Here is a 25,738-nt window from a genome sequence, read left to right as displayed (position 1 = left end):
AAAAATTTCTCCTTTTTGGAAATTTTTGTCGCATAGCAACAAATATGTCCAAAAAAATAATAAATATGTAAAAATTGCCGGAATCGAGACCTTTATTTTTTTTTTAATTTCCTTCAAATTGCGTGAATGAATAATTTCGGGATATATTTTGAGTTGAAAAATACTTCCGTGTTTTTCTGAAAGGTATGAAAAAAAGTTCTTTCTTGTACTCACACTCTGAAAAAAGTCCGGGTAATTTTACCTGAACTGAACTTCAAGTATAAACGCACCTGAAACGCACCCCAACGGTAACAAGTTCAAGTGTGGTTACTTGAAAACAACTTTTTATTGCAATCAGCGGCGAAACAACAAAAAAGTTCCTTTTGAAAAATCTAAACTAAAACACAAAAAAACACAACTTAACACTTTTATTAGGAAGGGTCCAGCCGTTTTGTAAGTACTACAAAGTAACGCTTAAGTTTAACATAGCACTTACCCACTCTTCAGCCCTGCTGTTGTTTCTAGCTGGAACAAGTTTTTCCCGAAGCAATTCTGTGGTGAACACCAATTATGAAGTTTCAAAATAACGATTTTAATTAACTTTAAAAGCTAGGTTTATACTGAGATGAGATTCACTTAAAAATCACACAATACTGGAAACTATTTTCTCAAAAGTCGCTTGATAATCGACCGTAGAAAACATTCGCGACAGCTGCTCACCTGTTTTTGCGTTTTCTGCTTTTTTGTTTGTTTTCTAGGTGAACACCTTAAGGTATCTGGCTTTGCTGTGAGTCCAAATAGTGCTCTCCAATAGTTTGGGGCCTTAGTGGGCACATTTTTGATGGCAGTCTCGTATAAGGTCTGTACTATGTACATACTGAGCTGATTTTACTTAAAAATCACATCCCACGGGAAAAAATTTTCTCAATGGTCGGTTGACAATTTGACCGGAGAAATTTTTCCGACAGCTGCTCACTTGTTTTTTGTTTTTTTTTCTTTGTTTGTTTTCTTAGTGAGAGCTCTGCTCTGCATCTTTCCAGTGTTCTCTAATGGTTTCGGGATTTAATAGACGCTTTTTCACGAGTGTATTGGTTGCTCAATTTTACCTGAAAAACAACTGATTTTACCTGAATTATTCAAGCTAAATTTTCACATCTGAACAACACTGAACTGGAGTGCCTAAACTTGTTTTACTTGAAATTTACTCGAATTTTTTAGGCGTCACTGGCTGAAACTTTACCTCAATTCACCGGATTTTTTCAGAAGTTTTTGGAAAGTTTCCAGATGTGTTTACCTGAGCTGCACCTGAAAAAAATCCAGGTAAAAATACCTTGAATTTTTCAGGTAAACACACCTAAAAAGTTTTGATCAATTGAACAGTTCAGCTATTTTTAGCTAGTTTTCATGTGAATTCAGTTAAAAATTCAGCCAGTGGCACCTGAAAAATGCAAATAAATTTCAGGTAAAACTCAGGGAAACTCAAGTGTAGGTCAAGTTGGAACAATTTACCTGAACGGCTGATGTAAATTCAGGTGATTTTCAGTTAATATTAAATTATTTTTTCTGAGAAAGCAACATCTCAAGAGTACCCTCATATTTATAATGAGCAAGAGTTTAAAATAAATATAAAACAAGAAAGCTCGGTAATTTGCGTTTGCAGCTGAAGTTTTGGTCCCTCTCATTGCTCTTTGGCATCTTTGGCATATTTTTTGCCAAGTGACGAAGAGATAGAAAACTTAAAAAAAATGTACACACTGAGCTGAGATTCAATTAAAAGTCACACCATACTGGAGACTATTTTCTCAATGGTCGGTTGATTAATAGAGCGGAGAAGATTGTTTCGACAGCGGCTTTTTTGTTTTTTGTGCTTTGTTTGTTTTCTAAGTGAGAGCCTTGAGGGATTCAGCTCTGTTGTGCATCCTTCAAGTGCTCTCAAACAGTTTCGGTCTTTATTAGACGCTTTTTTGACGAGTATATTGATTGCTCAATTATACCTAAAAAACTACCTGAATTTACATGAAACATTCGGGCAAAGTTTTCCCACCTGAACTACATCTCGACTTTTTTGCGTTTTCTCTAAATTTACCAGAATTTTTCAATCGTCGTTGGCTGGAATTTTATCTCAACTCACTTGAATTTTTCAGGAGTTTTTGAAATTTTTCAGTTGGGTACACCTGAACTGCACTTGAAAAAATTGAGTAAAAACACCTGAACTTTTCAGGTAAACACACCTGAAGGATTTGGATTACCAAAACAGTTAGGGTTTTTTCAGGTATTTTTCATCTGAAGTCAGGTAAAGGTTCAGACAGCGACGCATGGAAAATTAGGTTTATTTTCAGGTAAAATTCAGGCAAATTAAAGTGTAATTTAGGTGAGAACAATATGGCGGAAGTGTTTATGTAAGTTCAGGTGATTTTCAGTTAATATTGGCTTACTTTTTCGAGCAAGCAGGATCTCAAGAGTATGTTCATATTTACAATAAGCAACCGTCTGAAATAAATTTAAAACAAGGAGGCTTCAGTAGTTTTCGGAAATTTTGAGGTAATTTTACCAGAACTGCACTTGAAAAAAGCAGGTCAAAATACATGAAATTTTCGGGTAAACACACTTGAAAACATTAGATCACCTGGACAGTTCAGGTTTTTTCAGGTTTTTTTTCAAGTGAATTCAGGTAAAAGCTCAGCCAGAGACGCCTGAAAACTCAAGAAACTTCAGTTAAATTTCAGGCAACTTAGAGTGTAGTACAGGTGAGAACAATTTGCCTGCAGTGTTTATGTAAACTCAGGTGTTTTTCAGGTAAAACTACCTTAACTTTTTTGATAGTGCAAGATCTCAAATGTACGTTCATGTTCGCAACAGTCTGAAATAAATAAAAAACGAGAAGGCTCAGTAATGTGCGTTTGTAGCCCATGTTTTGATCCTGCATATCGCTCATCCATTTTGGCATAATTTGCTGCCAAGTAAAGAAGAGATTTAAGAAATTGAAGATTGTTAAAAAATAATTGCTGTAAGAGTTTTAAAAAAATTGCTTAAAAATCAAGTCACTTAGTAAACTAAACTAAATCACATTAGGGTGTTGATAAGATCTACCTTCAGGAAAATTCAGAGTTAAAACATGCAACAAAATCAAACAAAAACAAAAAAACGTTATTTGCAAAACTCAAATTCTATTTATATTGAAAAAAAACTTTAAAAAAATAAAAATGGAGTAACATAAAACCAAAAGCAGTTTAATTTTTACTTCTCAAGAAAAAAAACAAGTGCCGATCCGTAATTAAAAGCGAGAACAAGCAAACAACACGCCTAGAACGGCAAAAATTTGTAAAACAAAAATACCCTCTTTTTTAAAATAAAGAGTTGCAAACAATGAAACCATAAGGTATCACATCCATATCAAGACATTGAGGACTGTCATTATCCAAAATACGTCTTGTGTCTACAAAAGCAAACAAAAAATACAAATGAAAACTAAAAATTGAAGAAACTTCTACACTAAATTGGGTCGAAGCCGTTAAAACCATAATCTATTCCGTAAAAAATAAGATTTAAACTTTTGCGCCCTCTTGGACACCAATAAATTGGTATGCGACCTCTGAGTATTAAGACTATAAAACAAGTTAGCAAAAAAGGACAATTAGGAATGAAGTTAAAAAGCTTTCTTATTTTCAAAAACAATTAGTATTAATTTCATAAAAAACATTAGCTATCAACTGAAATCACTAAAAAATCAACTAATTCTTCAAAAAAAATTTTTAAAAACTCACGTAGAAGTCGTTGAAACAAGAAGCTTTGCCCTCAAAATTTTATTTATGTTCAATTGTGCAACTCTTTAAAAACAAGAAAGTGATATGTGACCAGAAGCTGAGGAGACTAGTTAAAAAGTAGACAAAGAAGAAGAGCAAGAGCAAAAAAACGTCTAAACTCGTCGAAAACATTTGATTTCAAAGTGACGAAAAACTTTATCTATCAACGGAAAACAGTAAACAGGTTCCTTTATTCATCAAGGACAGGCCGTTAAAACCAGTAATTATTCGGAAACTTTCGGTCTACTACAAAAAGAACAATAAATAAGGACAAAAATAAGAAAAAATCCAAAAAAATCTGCCCCAAGTCCGTTTGGATGCCGTTAAAATCATAATTTTTTTTCTCTAACTGAATTGATATGTTCAATTGCATCTTCATTTTAAACGCCAATATTTTGACATCTGACCTGCAAATGAAATGACAAAACACAAAAGAGGAATTCAAATTTATTCCATGTTAGACGGGCTTTCTAATGATACAGCTCAAAGCTCGTTACGGTGAAGATATCGATTGGCCAAAACTGACGGAACAAAAAACCTATTTGAGTATATAGTTCCCCACTAAAATGGGTGGGAACAAATAGATAAAGGACAGCTGATGATAACAAGCTTCTGCCATTGCACTACGGTTTAAAAATATTAACGATTGCAAGCTACAATCACTCTGTAGCAGAATTAATCTTATCAATTTTGTTAATGAATTTTTGTCATGTTTCAATCATTTAAATTAGTTAATTTTCATCCTTGTGATGTTCCTTATGAATGTGCCCAAATACAGAAATGAGAAATTAAATGAGTATGTTTCTTTTTGCAAATGTTTGGCACCCCGACTTAAAAGAAGCTTCAGAGCCATCCAACCAACAGAAATGAGAACTTCGTGTGAAAACACGTAGAATCAAAGCCAATTAGAACTTAAAGCCTATAATCGCAATAAACGGTAAAAATTAATCAATTGGAAAGTCGATACGACCTGTTTTTGCTGAACCTATGCAAAAATTCGCAAAGCTCATGAATCCGCAGTTTATTTTGAAAAAAAGTATATTTGAAAGTCAAAACTATCATAGTTTTTCCACTATCAAATTAGATAGGTTTCTTTTTAACTTCTTCGATAGCGTTTATACCTGTCATTCGTCAGCCTTGGTTTGAATTTTTATGTTCTGCAATAATCATAAAAATAGCAAAAAAAAATCTAAAGACAGCGTCTGTTAACAACCTAAATGATTCATGGACTGTACAAAACAACCACCTGACCCAACCTAGCCTGATTTTTGTTGTTCGTCTACTAAGAAACATTAATTGCTACAAATATTATGAATTTGCATAATTTGACAAAAAAAGTCATTTTAACAGAAAAAAATCATGCTTTTTGGAGAATTATCCAGTTAAATCAGCAAAAAACGAACAAAATTGTTTTAAGAATTCTCACAAAAGGAAACACAAGCCATGTATGGGGTTAACAAAATTTTTGTCAGCTTTTTAGAGGTGTGTGAATCCTGCAAATTTAAACAAAGAAGCTTATTTCTAGCCATTTTTGATGAAAAAGACTTAACTTTGTAAAAATTTTAGCAGACATTTTAACAACCTTCTTCTGTCTTTAGAGATGAAACCAACAGCACTGTCGCTAAAAAATTTAACGTAATTTTTATTAACATTGGCAAGAAAATTCGTAAAAATACGAAAAAGGTGAAGAGAAACATCGAAAATCAGTCAAATGTTTGACAAATGTTACTTTTAAACGTCGATAATTCCGTGGAGAGAACGAAATTCAAAAATTCTCTTTTATTAATATATTCCATGTCAGACGGGCTTTCTAATGATACCACTCAAAGCTCTTTACGGTGAAGATATCGATCGGCCAAAACTGACGGAACAAAAAAACCATTTGAGTATATAGTTCCCCACTGTAATGAGTCGGAACAAATAGATAAAGGACAGCTGATGAAAACAAGCTTCTGCTATTGCACTACAGTGTAAAATAATTGATGTTTTCATGCTACAATCACTCAGTACCAGAGTTATTTTTATCAAGTTTGTTATTGAAGTTTGATCATGCTTCAATCATTTGCATTAGTTAATTTTCAACCTTGTGATGTTCCTTATGAATGTGCCCACAGAAATGAGAAATTAAGTCCTAAAACACCTTATACGTCCATTTTCTCTGAAATTAGGATTTTTCGTTTTGCAAATCGTTGGCGCCACTACTGAAGAGAAGCTTCAGAGCCATCCAACCAACAGAAATGAAGGACAAACTTAAAAACTCGGAAAAAGTAGAAACTGAAAAAATTTACAAGTTTGGACTGAAAATTTGCCCCCCCCCCCATTTTGGTAAGGGATACCCGGGCATATTGCTAGGTTAGCAACTGGTTATAGGTACTTCTAATCCATACATGAACCTCATATTTCAATCACTCAATAATGTTATATGGCTTCAATTGAGTTTTAATTTGGCCTGGAATTTTCATTTTGAAACGAAACATCATAAGAATTGAAGAAGCAAGGCGAAATGAAGTTCTTTTCAACATTCACTTAAAAAAGGGGCAAATTTTTCTGGTTCATGACTGTCTTGGCAAAGTGTATCAGGTTTTGTTTCACTGGATCACAATCAAAATTGTAGTTAATCCAGTTATTTGTTACTTTTTCTCCTTTAACATTGATTTTCTACAATATGTGTGTGTGATATAACGTTGTCTGACTGAACGTGTGATATACACGTGGTGAGATTAACAGTTTTATGTGTTTACTAATCGAGAACTGACCTTGAATGCTCTTCTGAGTTGATCATCAGATGGACAAGGGTCCCCAATCACAGCTGAGAGGAGAGAGAGGAACTTAGGGAAGTCCTCCTCTGAACAGCTCAAGAGAGACTCTATCTCACTGTCCGCTATCTGCTGACCCATTATCCTTAACATGCACATGTACATATTGACACTAGCACTCACTATGGATATCGTACGTCGATACTGAAGCTCTACAGTGCCTTACCATGGTCGAATTGGTACATTTAAGGATATCGTAATTTATTGCCAAAATGGCTTTTAATAGTCTCCTAACTGCCATAATCTCTAAATTGCTCGAATTTCCCAAAAAAATAAGTGGAAGAAAGTGGAACAAATTGTCGATAGAAATCCGGAAAGAAAAAAAAAAACAAAAAAAAACAAATTTAAGGAGAAAGTAAATAGAGAAATGATTAAGTTAAATGAACGTGTTCCAATAGATAAACAAGTACAAGGTTTCAGAAACCATTTCTACTACTAATTTAAGGACAAGGCTATCATATCTTTATAATGTCAATCTTGAAATGTAATTGTTTAACCAAACTTTTGCTATGGTTATAAAAATCTGAACTTTCATTTAATAGATAAAAAATATTACATATGAGCAACAATATTCTAATTTCTTTTTGTATGGTAAGTTTTGCTCGAAGACCGCAAAAAAGGCAAAACCATGTTTGAACTGTTCTCTCCCATGTTTTAAGATTGCAAAACGGGAAAACACTTACTAATCCGAGTAATTTTACTTGCCTCCTTATTGAGGCTTGTGCACTCCGAACAGATCATTTTGTCGTCAACATTAAAGTGGATCTCCCCGATGCTGATCCAACAAGTTAAAAAACCAACTAATCAGTCGACGCTTGTAACATGAAGAAATTGTCGAATTGTTATCGAAACAGGAAACTAAATTTCTATGATAAACACTTTTAATCGATTACAATTCAATCATCGAGAAATAAATTTTCAAAATTTTCAATAATGTAACAATTGTCTCCTCTGATAGACCAGCTTCGAAACTTTGACCTCTGAAGGCAAAAGCTTTGCAAAAAAGCGACAAATTTTCAAAAAAAAATTGGCTGAAGATTTTCAACAATTCAGGCAGGTTGCCGGATAAAGGCCTCAAAAGAGACCGTTGAGAACTCTCATAACAACAAACAAATGGTAGAGCAGAAGCTAACATTATGCATGAGTGGAGACTGAGACATTTTTATGTTCCAAAATGATAAGTTTTTTAGTTCCACCAAATTATGGAGACTTCTTGAGCAATAGGTCTCTATGTTAGTTGCACTCTATTGACCGTGGATTAAAACTGGAATCTTAAAATAATAAAAGTTCGAGCAATTAGAAGTCATTCTTTTATTTAGGTAGGTCCCGTTTGATCCAGAAAAACTAAACATAACTGACTAACGTCGGGCGAATTGCTCTCAAAGGACCGGCGAGCAGTTGGCTTCGGTAGTAGCTAGCTGGGATGTTAGCATTAGAGGGTGACCGATGTGTGTGTGCGTGTGTGTGTGTGTGTGTGTGTATGTGTGTGTGTGTGTGTGTGTGTGTGTGGGTGTGGGTATGGGTGGGTGGGTGGGTGGGTGGGTGGGGGTCAAGCGATAGGCGTAGGGTTGCAAAGGCCAGATGACAGGAGGGCTCAAATATACAGCTGGACGAGGGTGTACAATGCGAGTGTTGAAGGGGGAGACTGGAGGGGGGGGGGGGGTCAAAATTTTAAGATTAAGAACCGCCCTTCACGCCAAGAAATTGTCTCCCTCAAAACAGTTTAGGTGAGGCGCGTTCTTTTAGGAGCCCTTAATGCCCTCAGACAAGCGCTACCTGTTCATCCCGTTTTTGAGGTAAAAAAGTTAAACGGGTCAGACAAAAAAACGGCCAAGTGAAAAATCGCATTAAAAAAGACCACAGGACTAATAATAGCTACAAATTTTATCTGAGAGAAACTAATAATAACACTTTTGACCTAAAAATGATAAAAAGTGAAAAACAGAGTGAGAAATGTCGCCACGTCCACAAATTTAGTTGGAAGCGGTAAAAGTAACTGAGACGACGTATTTAAACAATGCGCAACTGTCCGTTAAAGAAAAGTAGTTAAAAATATTGGTGTCAATGAAATTTAACTTGAAGCATTTTTGTGCATTTGTGACAACAGACCACTACCGCCAACATCAATCAGCACAAACAATTTGGGCTAAGAAGACGCGAAACAACGGTCTAGATTGTTACTCTTTACGCGAATAGTAACTCGTCAATTTATGTTGCGCGTGTATAGAACAGTTGGTTGTTAGTTACATTCAGTTAATTCAACGCATGAATAGATATGGAATGAGTGGCAGACCTGAAGAGATTTTTGATGTCGGCTACATTGAGTTTCTCATCCTCGCTCACATGCAGTTTTGCAGGAGATGAGAGAGACTTGCTCTGCTGTGACTGCTGTTGAAAAGTGACCTGAGCAAATCAAACACAATAGTTATTGACGGTGAACAATTATTGCTGCTTTTCATAGTCGGGACATGATCATTATTTTGTTCCACCAGAATCCTCCATAAAATGTGCATCATGCAATATTTTGAGAGAAAAATTGTAGCCGTGCAAGATATAGATGGTTGCCATAAAAGATCTCTCAGAAAGCTTGGCTGTTAGGCTCGTACAAAAACTTGTTACCGTGTAACATCTGCCAAGAAAAACACGGCTAAAGGCAAGACCTGCCAAAAAATGGTGGCTCGGTCTGATGATCAAAAAACGAAATTAACAAGGTGTGGCAAATACTAGTTGTCTGGCGCTTTTCTCACCGATTTCATGAAGCAAGGAGACAACAGCAAGCCAGGATGAAGTCGGCGGCCCAAGACACGTATGGTCGGACCTGGGTCGCGGAAAGGGGGGTTTAAGGCCGAAGAGACCCAAATTAAGGTATGGGTAAGACCGAACAGACTTTGGTCACACTGGGCCAGACCGAACAGACTTTGGTCACATTGGGCCAGACCGAACAGATTTTGGTCACATTGGGCCAGACCGAACAGACCCAAGACCAACCCGTGATCAGACCGAACAGAGTCAATTCAGGTACGGACCAGATGGAGCAGCGCGACTAAAAATTTGTCCAGACTTTGAGCTTGGTCCCACTGGACCCCCTGTCTGCGACCCAATTCCGTCTGATTAATACCTGTTTTGCGTCGTTGACCTCATCCTGGGAATCATTGTGTTTTGCATCCTGCTTTTGTTTATTCTGGAGAAAAACAGTTCAAATACTCTGGAAAATCATCCTAACACATGACAGTCTGCTACGATTTCATCCCAAGTGTATGCGAGTCTAATCGCTTATCACGTGAACGCATATCAAGATGTGCAAACAAGAAATATGTCAAGTGCTTAGACACTGCCCTTCGAGCACAAAAGATTTCGGTTGCTTACAATTGCCGATTCCATCTGATTCTAGATTCTATGCTGATTTTGTAATTTCAGGCATATTGATTCCATCTATGGTGTTTTCATTTAAAGTTCTAATCAAACTCCCTTAAGTAAAAAAAACTGTTGGCAAATTCTTATTTTGATCTGTGTAAGAAATGGGGCATAAAAGCATTAAAAAAACCATGAAATTGACTCTCATTCTATTCACCACCAATTATTTGTACCCCTATCTTTTAATCTTTTCTCTTCACATTGAACTGTCATTTAACCTACAAACTATTTTCCATTTTTTTCAACCCAATTTTAATGACCATAATAACAGCATCCAAATGAACAATTAGCTCAATGAACAATTCCAGTAGTTCAAAGGTAACACAAACCACTGTCCTTATGTTTATGTCGGATTTAAAGCGGCTGTGCATAAAATGATATGTTTTAAATTTCAACTCATAAACAGACACATTTGTGATCTACAACCATTACAAGCAATGGAAGTTTGGCAGAATTCACCTCTTTTGTGTTCCAGTTTGATGTGAATTAAACAAAAGAAAATCAATTATTCGAACAAAAATATGCAAAAAAGAAGCGAGACTGGTCACTATAGCAAAAATTGAGAACAAAAAATAAAACTTAGGTAGGGGTTGAAGATGGTCAATAATGTACTTGTAGTTTTTGACAGAGGCCAACTTGCGCAGCTGTGTTATCAATATGATACAAAACTTTGTGGGCTTAACAGCCTGGATTAAACTTCATAGCCAGGTCCAGAATCTAAAACTACTAGATTATTTTTAAAACTAGATCACATTTAAGCTGCACTAACAGGCCCACAAAAACATCACAAAAAAATCATTTATGGGAATAAGAGGTTTAAAAGCATTTAAAGATTTGTGTTTCCCACCAACTCTGTCTCGAACCCATGCCCTTCGTTTAACAGGCGTAGTTCTTACAGCGTACGCTACCTCTGCTTATCGTTTGGGGCTATTACCATATGTAACAGCAATTTTCGTTCAACGAATTTGGCTTTGCTTTGTTGCTTATTTAAGGAGCGCTAAGACGTGCGGGTAACGAGCTTCTACATAGTGGCATAAGGTGTCTCAAAGCGTGCATACTGCGTAAGGCTGAATGTTTAGGGGCGTTTAAACGTGCCAAGATCAGGAGCTTAAACATGAAGACATAGCATCCGAGTTGAAATTACTTTTTAGATGCAACAAACAAGATTTTTAAGTCAAATCAGGCGTAGCTCTAAAGAAATGCACATGTAATATCCTACTTTGTGTGAATGATATTGCATAGCGTAATAGTTTGATGTTTTGAACAATGCCATGCTGTTGTGAATTCGTTTAAGCCACTAGCATAAAATTTTTATCGTCTATTATGACTAGTTCTTTATATTTTGGGGAAAATGTGAATTCAAAATTAGCTGATATCACACAAATTAAAATTAATTGTTTTGTGACTGTGGGTTGAAACCTGGCAATGCAATTTTTCTTAAATTGTATAAATTAAGGTATCTTGTTTGCAGTTTGCTTTGTTTTTTTTTAAAATATGTAATGAAAATTTACGAATAATCAGGTTGGACACTTAAATCGGGTTGAAATGATTGAAGAGTAAATTTGTTATGGACAATATTTTCAATGTTTACACTTCAATCGGTGTACCCCAATTTTAGTAGCTACCTTAATAACATTAAATCTTAGTTGTCCTCACAGGGGTCCAAACAGAGTTGATTTATTGGTTTTTTAAAAAAAAAGATTTAAAAACTGAGTGCCTTGCTTATGTATTAATTTTTTGTCAGTTAAAATACTGTTTAAAACGCTGTATTGATAGGGAGCATCTGCTCACAAGTTCTTTTGTGCGAAATGCAGTCTGGCCAAGTTTGTCTTGAACTCACTTTATACTGATCAAAATTGATACTACAAACACTTTATATTTATGAGTCTACAAAACCTTTCCAGTGTCCTGGCTTCGATTGCAGATGGCTTCGATTGCAGATTACTTACATATAAAAAGCATTTGTAGTTGCTAAAAAATTCTGATCCAATATGATTGAGTACTTGAATCATCTGACCTCGTATGACTTTGTACCTTAGGAAATTATGGGACCTAACATTTAGCAAATGGCAATTAATGCTTCAATAACCTTTCTAGAAGTAGAAGCCTTGTTCTCGTTGTTGGCTCCTTCGCCCTGATTCTCTTTTTCCTTGTCCTGTTTACTCTGATCGTGCTGAGCTGCAACAACAACAGCGGCAGCGGATGCTTCGGCTTGTTCGCACGCATCCAAAGCAATCGACGTCAGCCGCTTCCTGCGACTTTCATAGTTGGTAGGTGGCGACCTGGATCTGTGCGCGGGACTTGGCTGATCAGAGTCAGAGTTATTATTCACAAGCAATAGAGCATCCCTATCAAAGGCAACTGCTTCGATAACTTATAGTTACAGAAATTTTACGTTTTTCAGGCAACACTTGACGAGAGAAAATGTTTCGAACGGAAAAGTTTTATCTCGCAAGAACCGTCGAATCCAACAGTTAGTTTTAGTGCACGCAAGCAAAGTTACAGAAAAAGCAACTAAAAATGGTCCAAGCTTTCAATTGAAATAAGATAAAATCTTTGGCACGATTCAAACAAATGTTAAAACAGCATCCCTTACAACAGTTTAATTTTGTTCCAATGAAATGAGCCATTGGGACATTGGGGGGGGGGGGAGACTAGACAAGGAGGCTCGGGAAGGTGCGTTTGCACATGATGCTCCGACCCCTCTCATCTTAATTTTACGCTTAATTGTCTACTAATTGAGTTTGAGATTAAAAAATATTATAAAGTTCAACAAACCACTACATGAATAAAACAATATACCTTTGTGGGCCAATGAAACCTGTCATCAATGTGACTACCAGAAACGAGGGCGATAAAAATCAAATAATTAAAAATATTAATTACGACCAAAGTTCGTTGTCCATTTTTTTAAAACAGTTAATTAACAAATTAAAATGGCATCAGATAAAACCTATACTAAATAGAGATAAACCTGTACCTCATCAGAAAAAAACTATGGGACTTCTCCTACGTGCAATTTGATAACAAGTCGACAAGAAAAGAGCAAAAGTGCAAAGTTTAAAAAACGTTAACTTTTTTGAAAAAAATGATGTCAAACTATATGAGAAATTTATTCATCAACTAAACTCACTGAGCGATTCATTTATACCTCCAAAGAAAGTGATTGAGACCTTTCATAATCAAGGATCCGTCATACGACTAAAAAAGGAACGAAAAGGGGAAAAAACAGAAAATTTGCACCAAAACGGTGTCCCAGCCAAACATTAAGAGGTTCGCTAAGAACAAAAAAAATCTGTAATTGTTTTTTTTCTCAATTCGAAACAGAACGACGTATTATCTAGATACTCAAATATGCAGGAATCACAAATATTTTATCAAAAAACGTAGTACCAAGAACAAAGACCATTTGAGGAAAATAAAACATATAAAGAGAGCCAATTGTAAATCACTAGATAGTGGATGTGACTTGGTTTCTATAGAGAAACTAGGCGATAAATTACAGAAATAAAATGGTCAAATTGCAAAAATCCATTGTCTTTTGGGAAAACAAATATTTTCAAAATTCATAACATACATAAGCTTTCATCTAAAGGAACAGACAGTATATTTTGCAACGTCTTAGAAAACTAATTGCGCGTGCTATTATTGAGACTAAGTTATAACACTGCAAAATAACAATAAACACAAACAGAACTAAAAAAGACAACAACTTATGAAACGGCAGTGTTGAAGCCATTAAAGTTAAAAGATGTTAACGACGAGGAAATTAAACCTTAACTTGAGTCTCCCTGGAACATTATTGTCTTTTCGAAAAAAAGACTATCTGAAAACGACAACCAAAAAAGACCAAAAACAATGAAAAGAATCTAAATTAAAATTCTTCTAAAAATTTTTGATTAAGCCCTACTACATCAGTTAAAACGTTTAACGAACAGTGAAATTATTGTTTGGTCAAAAAGAAATTAACGAGACCACTCAATAATGAAGCTAAGTTACAAAAGTTACACACAATTATACAACACGGAAAAGTGTCGAAAGAAAAGTCTCGAAGTGCCTGAACAAAAAAGGAGAAGTTGGCGAACATTTAATAATTTAATCTTTTATTTTTTTTTGAAGAAAGTTAGTTTAAAACTCACCAAAATCATTATTTGAATATCGATATCAGTTATTGAGCTCATTTATTTTTGTATACTCGATCAATGAGACCTTTTATTACCCCATATAGGGCATACGACCCCGATAAATAACAACAAATACAGGTGAACTTGAAAAAATCTACGAATTTCTGCAAGAGAACTAAGACCTTAAAATCTTAAGCAATAAAAGTAAAAACTTTGGTGAATTGCGTAGTTTAAACGTTTTCTATTGTGAAACTGAAATTTTTAGTAACGTTATAATTAATCAAAGAAACAGAAAAACAGCAAAAAAATGTGCAATTATGCACAAAATCACAAATTTTTGTAAAAACTTACACCTCTTGAGGAAGTCATTTGGATTTTTCATCAGTGAGAATAAAAACCAGACTGCAAAAAATATAACAAATGAAAGCAAATCTGAAGAATTGTTGAAGTTTACTAAAACACTTCGTTAAGGCCACAAAAATCATTAGGTATTCTCTGAGAAAAAACAATATCTACTTTTGGCCTCAATTTTATATTATTAGGATCTGTCACAAGTAAGCCCTGAATTGAGAATTTTGACAGTATTTAACATTAAAAAAGCAATGAAGGCAAAACAGTTTGAAAAATAAAAAATTATTTTTCAATAAAAAAATGAAAAATTAAAAAATTCTGATTTGAGGAGTCCATGACGAGATCAAACCTTTCCCTGAGCGATTTTTCTGCGCGCCCAAAAAACCCTCCAGTTGTTTCAAATTTTTGTGATTTAAATAAGTTGCTAAGTTAAATGTTTCAAAAATCGAAAAACAATGATAAATGTATAATTAAAGAAATAGAATGACAGAAAAACGGAAAATGTTAATTCTAAGGGCGCCAAAATTCAACTAGCTGTGTTTTGGAGTTAACGGAGATTGTTTTATGGTTTCTAGTTTTATTCTTCTGACAAAATTACAAAAAGTGGACAAGAAGAAGCAGGCAGGATTCATGCACCTTTTGATGAAAAAAAATGGATGTTTGAATTTTTTTCGAAATTTTTTTTCGAAATTCAGCAAAGCTTTTCTATCTTTATTGAAAAGAATAACATTCTGACTTTAAAAGTTTTTAATATTTGAAATTACATTAGCAGAGTTGCGAGAAACTTTGGAGAAAATTAAAGAAAATGTTATTAAAAACTCTCGAATATTCACAAAACCTCAAACCTCGATAACTCCCTGTAAAAAACACAAAATTCGAAAAAAAAATTGACTCCATATTCTAGGATGTACGTGCTTCCTAATGATACCACTCATAACTGTCTACGATGGCTATATCGATCGGCCAAAATTATCTGAAAAAAAACTCAGTTGGGTATATAATTCTTCCCACCTCCCACTAAAGTGGGAGTCGGAACAAAACGCTCCTATAATTTTTTTTGATACATGTAAATTACCCAGACTATAACCCTAAGGTTAGATACCTACATGCTCTAAAATGTTAAATAAATTATTCAGCATTGTTATTAAAATAGTAATCTTCAAATTGTGGCTGTTCGTTTTCATAGATAAAAATAGGATTTGAAGGCTCCTATCTGTCTATTAACGGGTACTTTCTTCTGTCGATCGAGCAAAAACTCGATTAAAACATTTTTAAAGCAAGTTTTACTGTTAAAAGTATTTATTGAAGAGGGCAATTTGTTCCATTTTTGAACGCTTTTCAAGAATAAGGATTTGTTACTTCACTTCGCTTTCCTTTTTACAATAATTTGATTTGTTCTCTTGTTCTGTCTAGCGTTATGGCGACTAGAAACCATTTTAAAATTTTCGGATGTTTCCCATTGTCTTATGTCTGTTTGTAGCTTCATTAGGCTAACTTTTGAGAAACAATTCGGCTGGCAGGGTACGATCCTTAATGAGAAGATCAATGGAGTGGTCAAATTTTTGACGAAAATGACAAATTTTTATTCCCCAGTTAATTTGCCTCTTTATGCGGTGTATGTTTTTCACTGTAAGAGTTTGAAGGAATACGGCACTGAAAGAAAGATGAGAGAGTACAACTGACATTAAAACGTCAATTCTTACTTTCAAAAGTATTTGATTTCTTACAAGATACAAAGAACGAATTGCATTAGCCATTTTGCTTAAAAGTGAGTTCAAGTCATTTTCAAAGGTTAGGTTTGAATCAATTTGTACTCCCAGATAACGACATGCTTGAGCTGGTTTGACAACTTCGCCTTTAAAAGAAAACTCTGGATGCGAATTAGTATGATTTGTAAAGAATAACATCTCTGTTTTATCGGCATTTAAAGTGAGTTGATTCCCTGTCAGGTATTTGTCATTTTCATTACGATCAAATTTGCATATAATACTAGTATCATCCGCAAATTGAACAGCATCATTTTCACCTTCCAGCTTTTCAGAAAAATCGTTGACATATAACAGAAAAGTAAGAGGTCCTAACACAATTCCTTGTGGAACACCATGGTTAATAGTTATTTTATCTGATAAGTCAATACCCAGTTTTACGCATTGTGTTAGCTTTTCGAGAAAAGTTATGAGAAGTAAAATTGTTGATTGAGAGAGGTTGAAATTTTCAGCTTTCTTGAGAAAGATCTCATGTGAAATTGAATTGAAAGCTTTTGCAAGATCTAAGAACACAGCACTTGTGTCGTTGTTATCTGCCATATTTCCTATTATTTTTTCAATAAAATAAAGCACAGCATCACTTTCGAGATTGGAAACCGAATTGTTTTTTGTTTAGGAGCGCAAATTTTTCAAGATATTCTACTACATGTTTAGTTCCCTTTGAAGGACGAAAAGTCAAATTTTCCGACGGAGAAAAATTTCAAATTGCATTTATCAAGATCAACAGGACTTTTATAATAGCTAAAAAATTTGTTTGAGAGCAATTAATAATATCAAATCATGTACACCATTTTTTAGTGATTAAGTTACTGAAAAAAACTTAAGAGCACGCAAGAGTTGAGCTCAATCAAACACAAAAATTGTGCAATAAGAATCGAAGTTTCAAAAGACTGTGGTTAATAGGAAATTGAATAATGGCAGCATCTTTATCCGGAAATGCGAAAGACGTTTAATGAAGTTTGCAACCAATGGGATTGAACAAAATTTCATCATCAAGAAAATACGTCATGCAACTGTTATATGGTCTAACATCACAATTGATTCCAGCGCTGAACTAAAATATCAGAGCTTCATTTTCATTCAGCTACATTTGGACGATGTGGTGACGGAGTAAACTGCAAAAAAATTCCTCTTATCAAGACAATGAAAACAAATTTTTACGGTAATAATTTTCACTAAAAAATATTTATACAATATTTAGTACAGTTCCAATTAATCAGCTTGGTAGCAAAATCTATGATGTCTTAGTCAAGTCAGCAGAATAAATGAAATAAATTCATGGCAAAAATATAAATTCAGACTTTTCTCGCAATTTATCACATCCAAATTTTTGCTCCTCTTTTTTGGTGAGTTTGGCTCGAATTCGTCGCTGATTTCACTAAGAACTGCCAAGTAAGAAAATTCAACGCTTCCAAATTTAATATCAACATGTTGTTGAGAACTTATTTATAAACAATTCAATCCTAACGCCTTGTAAAAATTTATTTCACAGTGAGAGGCTATGAGGGGTATGAGGGGTAAGGCTCCAGCCGCAGACCAAGAGGTGATTTTTCACCACCTTTGTTAACAGTTAAGCTATAGAGAATTCACTGCAAAATAATTTTTTAGGATCACCACGATTTCAGCTGTAATCTTAAATAAGTTCAACACTTTCAATGTAAATTTATGTAAGGTTTCACCGATTACCTTACATATTTTCTCAAATATTCTTTGACAGGTGTTGGTCCTGGCTACTGGTTTTTTTCGCGAATAATTGGTATAACAGAAGCAGTTGCCTTATCTCCTCCAATGACTCGCGGTCCATCGACTCTATCCAGTTGTGAGGGGCCGCTGTAGTTGTCATCGCTGATTGTTGAATCTGCGTATTTAGTTTCTCAGAAAATGATGCTTCAGAAGTTTTGGCTGATCTTATTGCGTGCGCCAAAATTGGAATTTGGTGGCTTCTAAAATTAAGGTTGACACATGATAACAAAATTTTCAAGAATATTATGTGCAGTCAAAATTTGAAAGCAGCTGAAAATAGCATTTTGATTATAGGGGTAGTCACACTTTCATCCGATCAATTTGGGTCGCACCGCATTATGGACTTGTGTCTATCCTATATCGAAAACGTCTGCCTGCTATTAAAATTTGATCCCTCAAATCCCACTGCTGGCCTCTTTCTTTCCCATTCAAAAATGCCTCTGATCAGACTGAGCAGACCCTAGAAATAGCTCTTGAATAAGCCCAATGCTTTTGAGTTGGAAAGCGGACACCTACCAGAGACCCATATTGACCAGTCAGCGCCGTCTTTATTCATGGACCTCAGCTTGCTAACTATTACCAAAAATTCAATCTACGCATATTCAAGTTAGATTTGAGAAATGGTCCACGTTCTTGTAATCGAAGACATCGAATTTTAAAAGGAATTTGGAAAAAATTGATGGAGTCCAAGGAAAAAACATACGAGCAAATTTTTCAAGAAAAAAATAAGAATCCTTAGTTCTGACACTAATTGTTAACAAGATGCATTCTGAAAACGCATTGTTCGTGATTGAACTTGTTAAAGAACTCTGCAAACAATTGAGGTCCGAATCTCCACTACCATATATAATTCCTGAAAGTTTTGTCATTAATAAACAAACCAGGAGCTTAAGAGGCTTATTTCCCTCAGCTATCTCAGCAAATACAAAAACAACAACAAACCATTAGCTAATTTATTGAACAAACATGCATTTGGCCTATTTATTACCCGAAAATCTGCAAAATTTTAGTTAGAAACAAGTTACGGCACATAGATAAAAAAATAACTGAGCTTTACCTTAAATAGTACTGATGTTATTACTCTGTATTACAAATTTTTCAAAAAAAAACTAGCTTGAGCAAGTTGACAGCAATTTAATTCGGTTTCCTTACTATTTTAATGTTTTGTTGCAAAATGGTCACAGACTTGGAGAGCACTTACGCTGATTTTTTTTGTCAAAATTGGAATTTTTTGCGAACCCCAAAAAAGCCCAAGTCTTTTTCAAAAAATTCTGTATGAACGATAAGATAGACTCCAAAGCAAATAACTCAGTGGAGTAAAAATTGATGCATTAGATTGCTGCAATATGTCAATTTTAAGAAAGCGAGTCAAGACGAACAGCAAAATCAAACAACAACAACAACAAACATTAATTACATCAAAAAATTTATGTCCCTCTTAAAAACTAAATTTAAAAACAAAGTCAACATACCGTCAGATAAACCTAAAACTAAACAAAAATAACTTATAAATCACCAGAAAACATATGCGACCAGTCCATAAAATTGTTTGGTAACAATTATACAAAAAAGAACAAAAACCTTAAAGTAAAAAAATTAACTTATTTTTTTGAAACAGTTAACTTCAAAGTAATAAATACCATTAGGAATCAATTAATATTACCACAAATTTATGATTACCACCGCTTCTATAGAAGGGCATTAGGACCTGTCCTTATTCATTTTTTAAAGCGGCTAAAAAGAACCACAAAGAACAAACAAAATTTCAATTGAAACTTGCCAGAAAACGCTGTCAAAACCGTCAAGCCAAATTTTGGCACTCAAAATGTATTTGATTGCGCTTTCTTCAAAGATCTATAATGTAGTACGTGGCCATTCATTAGTAAGACTAGGTAACAAGTAGACAAAAAAGCGAAGTGCTAAAGTATGTAATACTTTTAATTTTTTTTTTTCGAAACAAAATTACATTCAATGTAATGAAAGGCATTAATTACAAAAAGAGCTTTTTAAATAGGGTGGTTTATTCATGAAAAGGAAGCCCTCGAGACCTGTAAATATCCAGAATATTTTGTGCATCTACAAAAAGAACGTCAAATATGACAAAACTCAAATTAAATTACTTTTTTTTGTGAAAAACCGGTTTCGAAGCCAGTAAGGTCATAACAAATTCTTTAAAAAAACGATTTTGGGACACCTATCCCTTTTATTTCCTTGACACCCATAATTTCATATTTGACTTGTATTTAACTAACGAGATTAGGTAACAAAAAGAAACATAAAAAGAACAAAATTGTTAAACATAAAAAGATCAAAGTTAGAAAGTTTTTTTTTTAATTTTGGAAAACGATTGTTTTCAAAGTCATGAAAGCCATCAGCTATCTACTAATATCAGAATATCAGTTCTTCTATTTTTCCATGAAAAGCCAATGAAAGCTATCACTATACAGGAAATTTCATACGACCGAAACGACAAAGTATAAATGACAGTTAAGACAAAATTAAAAAATTCAATTGATTTCTTCAAGAAAGAGGCGTCGAGGCCATTAAAACGATGATTTATATCTTTCAGGATTTTAATTTGTTCAATTGTGATTTAATTTGAATGCTAATAAGGTGACATGAGAACTGTCAATAATGTGATAATGTGACAAAATTAGAAAACGTGAAAAACTGGCAAATATCAAAACAAACAAAAATCTAAAATCTTGTAGTATCAAAGCCAGAAAACAATAATTTCAGGCTTAAAACTGCAACCGAGAATAAATGTTAACTCAGTAGAAAGAAGAAGCAGTCTTTTTTTGCTGACACTAAGCTGGAAGTTGAACAAATTAAGAAAAAAATAGAGGAAAAGTTAATTAAGCCATTATTTATTGAAAAGTCAATTATTTTTAAAAAAGAAACGACCATAAACTTTCAATTAAAAAACTAAATGCATTAGCCTGGAGCTGTTTAGCAAGCGAATTGGTTGGACCAATCACTCCTGAGCTTTCATTTGATATGTTCTGTTCTTTATTATTAAAAAAAAAAGTCTTTTTTTTTTTAAAAAAAAAAGACCGACTGATTACAACCCGATTTTTTTTGGATTGTAACGGTCCAAGAATGGCCCAAAACTACCCCTGTTAATACTTACTGTCCGTTAAGAACAATTGATTTTTCGAATGTTGTAGATATAGATAATTTCTGAGTTGAAACTCAAAATAAATTTTGCATTTTTGATAATCAACGAGTAAAGTTAGCAAAAAACGGCAAAGTTTTAACTACAGTGCACTCTCAGCGGACTCTGAAGTAGAAATAGCCCCCCGCTGAGTCTACAAAGATTGTATGAGTGTTGTTTGGGGTGTACTGTCGGCAAATTTAATCAAAGTGGACTAAAGTAGCTTTTTTCGTGCTGTTTTTGATGAAAAAGGCTAAATTTTGAAATGTTTATCCAGATTTTTGACCAAAAAAATTAAATCAAAACAATCAACAATGCTTGTTCGTCTTCAAAAATAAAATCAACGACACTATTCTTAAAAATTTTAACAAATTTTAGCAAAATTGACGAAATTTTAGGCAAAAATTCCGGAAAATGTGAATAAAAACAACATGAATTCACTCTTCTTTTCTCAGAAGTTTAAACCTCGATAACTCCCTGTAGAAAACGAAAATTAAAAAAATCTTTTTAATTCCATATTCTACGCTGGACGAGCTTTCTAATGATACCAGTCTCAACTCTCTACGATGAATATATCGAGCGGCGAAAATTCACGGAACAAAAAAAACCCATTTGAGTATATAGTTCCTCCCCCCTCAAGAGGGTCGGGACAATTAAAACGGGGTCGAATGACAAATCTAGCCATTATTGAAACAAACACGCACAAGTTTTAGAATGCCAAATCTCTGCTGTGACAGATTCCAGAATGCCATATTTTCATGTATACCGTGCCACACTCCGGAATTTTAAAACTCAAAAAGGGCGTGTTTCAAGCAAGGTTACGTGACACTAAGTTCAAATTAAGAATCTCACATCTCGAGCCGCTACACGGTTCTAGATGAATGTCAAATTTTCTCTCTAATGTTAGGGTCACGTAATTGATCGTTAATTTGCAGACGCGTACCACAAAAAGTCTCTAATAGCTCAACTAATCGGTAGTTCAACTGATCAAAAACTCAAATATCCCATAAACAACAGGCACAGCCAGATTGAAGGATATAAACGTCATGTACAGATGAAAAATTAGTTAATTTTAATACCAAGTTGTTATGGCCGTCGCCAATTTATCAAACTGCGAGGCCAAACAAATATGTTGAATAATACTGAGAGGGCGAGAGGGAATGAATACTACCACACAGTTGTTATCGCCACCGAAAAGTTGTGGTGTTACTAAGAAAGTGTAAAAATAAGCTAATCCACCCTGATTCAACCTTTGAATCTGAAATTGATTCCACCTTTGAATCTTAAATTACACTTTATCCACCCTTATTAAGCGGGGCACTAACGGTGTAGAAAACTTATTTTTACACTCTTTACACTCTTTTGCCCGTTAATTTCAGGGAAAACTCTCAGCCCGGGAGTCTAATAACGACGCAGATTTCGTGGTGTTAATTGGGCGTAAACAAGTTATTTCAATTTAATTATAAATAGTTTTCATTACAACAGAACTGCTCCACAGTAATGCTGATTAGACTACTTTACTCGGACACTGTTCATATAGCAAGTGATGTTAAAAGTAATCTAATCTGAAAGCAGAGCAAATTATTACACAGACTTCAACTGAATGCGAAGAAAGGATATTCAAAAGAAAAAGATTTTAAAAACTAATGATGCCCATCACAAAAATCTCTCGTAATTTGTGATCTTTCAATATTCGCTCCATGATATCAGTGAAAGATATCAGTTTTCAAACTATACCATTCTTTTTACCCAGCAGTCAAGAACAAAACACCTTTTGCAGATAGAATCAACTTGGTCAACAAAAAAAATTAAATTGCGTTTGTAAATTGCTCCGGAAGGCCCATACTTATAATTAAAAAATCACTCTTGGCCTAAACTAAAACTCTTCCTGATACTCAATTTACATACCTGTTGCAGATCGCTGTTTTCAATTACGAAGAATCAAGCTCATTTGGACACATGCATTTTGGGTTAATTGTGCCATCACAATTGCTTTCAAAATTTTCTCCTCAAAAATTGTCCAATAAAACTTGCAATTCATCTTTCAGCAGATCATTTGAAGCCTCGAATTGTGAAAAAAATTGAAAAGGGAAGTTGCATGCTATGTGTGCAGAAGCGAAAAAATTTGGGTATGAAACGGTTGTTATTGCAACCCGAAAAATTTATTCCTTAGGAGGATTAACTATTCCTTATGAAAATTATCAAGAAGGACTGATACAAGGTATTTTTGAAGGAAAAGTAAAACATAGATTTTCTAACAAATTTCACAAAACTAAGCCGACTAAAAAAAACAAAAAAAAAATACCAAAAAAACAAATCCACTATTGAAAAACGTGCTATTAAACCAGTTTTTTTATAGTTCCACCAGGTGCATATATTGATAATACATAAGAAAGATCTTGCCGGAATTAGAGATGATTAAACAAGAGTCAAAGAATGTGTCTTTAAATGAAATTTGGAGCTTTCTATCTATCAGAAATTTCACGAATCAAAGTGTATAGACTCAGCAATTCATACCACAAAACAGTATACAATATGCAGATTTATAGTTCCACCGGGCGCAGATATTGATAATATATAAGAAAGATCTTGCCGGAATTAGAGATGACTAAACAAGAGTCAAAGAATGTGTTTTTAAATGAAATTTGGAGCTTTCTATCTATTGGAATTTTCACGAAGCAAAGTGTATAGACTCAGCAATTAATAACACTAAAAAGTGTAAAATTTGCAGATCATTCAATACAAAGACTTCAAATAAACGCAAAGAAGGGATATTCGAAAAAAATTGAATTAAAACCAATGACGCCCATCATAAAATGTCTCTGGAAATTTTTGATATTTCCAGTTTCGCTCCATGATATCAGTGAATGATATCAAGATGCCAATCTCAAATTATTCCATTATTTTCATCCAACAGCCAAAAACAAAACTCGTTTTTCAGATATAGAAGAATCAAATTGGTCAACAACAAAATAAAATGAAAATGTTAAATGTTCCCGAAGACGAGTAATTATATTAAAAAAACTCTTGGCCTTGACTTACATTGTTGCTGATATTCAATTAGCATACCTGTTGCCGATCACGTTATTTAATCAGGAAGAATCTAGCTGAATTGGACGCATGTATTTTTCTCCTCGGGTCAATTGTGCCGTCAAACACTCTTACAAAGCTTTTTTCAAAAAAAAATTGTCCAGTAACTTTGCAATTCATCATTCAGCAGATCAATTGAAGCATCTAATCAAGAAAAAAAATTGAATGCTCGTCTATATGTGCAAAAGCGAAAACAATGTGGGTATAAAATTGTTGTTATTGCAACCAGAAAGATATATTCGTTTAAGAAGATTACCTATTCGTTATGAATAGTAACACGAAAGACAAAGCAACACTTCTTCTGATATGGACGATTTAATTTGTCTCAAAACCTTTTTTAAAAACGTTTGCATCGTTTGATACGTAACTGTGTCAGGAAGAAGCACAAAGAAAAAAAGCACAATGGGACTTGATAAAATATATTCAGATGTTTTGAACTCGTTCATCAAACCTCAGTCATTGCATCCCAAGGAACGACTTTCAATCCGCTTATATTTCTTTTGTACGTGATCAGTTTCGTAACTCCACTACGAGAAAAAATATGCATCTTACAGTTATTAAAAATTGTCCAGCTGGAAGAGCAGCACTTGTGATCCATAGGAGAAAAATGAAAATCATCTGATTCAAAAAATAAGGACTAAAATAAAATGAACTAAACCTGAATTGCTCTGAAACTTTACCTGAGAGCAATTAATAAGACAAATATATCTCTTTGAATTACTTTTTGATAAAGTTAGAAAAAAGTTAAAAATTTCACGAGCAAAATAAATTAGACTTCTTTGTGCAAATGAAATCAAGCAAAGCAACCATACTAGACGCAGCAGCTATTTAGCTCTACAAAGTTTGAATTCAATTTCGCTGTTTTTTCACGTTGCTGTTCAAATTAAAATTGAGACCCAAAACGAGAAACGAAAAACAAATTTTACAAAATAAAATATTTTGAAGTAATATTGAGGTAGGTAACTTATTTAAGAAAATAGTACAAAAAATGCCTGAAGTTGACACTGGCAAAAAACGACCACATTCTCTAAAATTCTAAACGCGAAAATGCCGTTGCACTTACTGATTGAGCTCTTCAATGTGCCAAGATCAGACATATCTTCTCCGCGCGCAGAATAGAACAACTAGAGTTCTGTTACTCTGCTAATGCAAATACTCTACTAACCTTTACGAACAATCAAAGCTAACTGTCAGCAAGAATTTGAACTCTGTGAAGTTCTATCAAATTATCAAACCTGATGATGCCTCTGATGCGAATCTGCAGATTTCAAACGGTTTAACTTCCGTTTATATAAGTTGACGCTATCTTATCTGCGTCACGCTTTAACTATGAAGGTGCACCACTTTCTGTAGTAATAACAGATTGAAAAGAAGGAAAATAAAAGGGAGAAAATCTTAGAAAACAATGAAACCAATTTGAAAGGCAGGCAACAATCACACTGTTTGAAAATTGTTAGCGTTTTCAAAACAGAATCAATTGAAAAAGATGACGGGTACA

The 25,738-nt window shown here is 34.1% G+C and overlaps 1 protein-coding gene across 3 annotated transcripts in view; it reads right to left on the bottom strand.

Moving 5' to 3' along the window:
• Nucleotides 1-25,738, bottom strand: part of LOC142336983 (uncharacterized) — a 36,335-nt gene extending 10,597 nt beyond the window's left edge. The window contains exons 1-5 of one of the 3 annotated variants that reach the window (XM_075385982.1): nucleotides 25,476-25,738; nucleotides 18,029-18,196; nucleotides 12,102-12,360; nucleotides 8,892-9,001; nucleotides 6,539-6,683 (exon numbers count right to left, since the gene is read on the bottom strand). In XM_075385982.1, the coding sequence (XP_075242097.1) occupies nucleotides 6,539-6,683; nucleotides 8,892-9,001; nucleotides 12,102-12,360; nucleotides 18,029-18,096 (582 nt within the window). In that variant the 5' untranslated portion in view covers nucleotides 18,097-18,196; nucleotides 25,476-25,738. Of the gene's footprint in view, nucleotides 1-6,538; nucleotides 6,684-8,891; nucleotides 9,002-12,101; nucleotides 12,361-18,028; nucleotides 18,197-25,303 lie in introns of all 3 variants that reach the window. The other 2 variants (XM_075385984.1, XM_075385983.1) reach the window with 2 other exon arrangements.

Source organism: Convolutriloba macropyga, chromosome 3, assembly GCF_964194025.1.
Source record: "Convolutriloba macropyga chromosome 3, txConMacr16.3, whole genome shotgun sequence".
Taxonomy (NCBI): Eukaryota; Metazoa; Xenacoelomorpha; order Acoela; family Convolutidae; genus Convolutriloba; species Convolutriloba macropyga.
The sequence above is the reverse complement of the archived record's forward strand: the minus strand, read 5'-3'. Positions and strand labels throughout refer to the sequence as shown.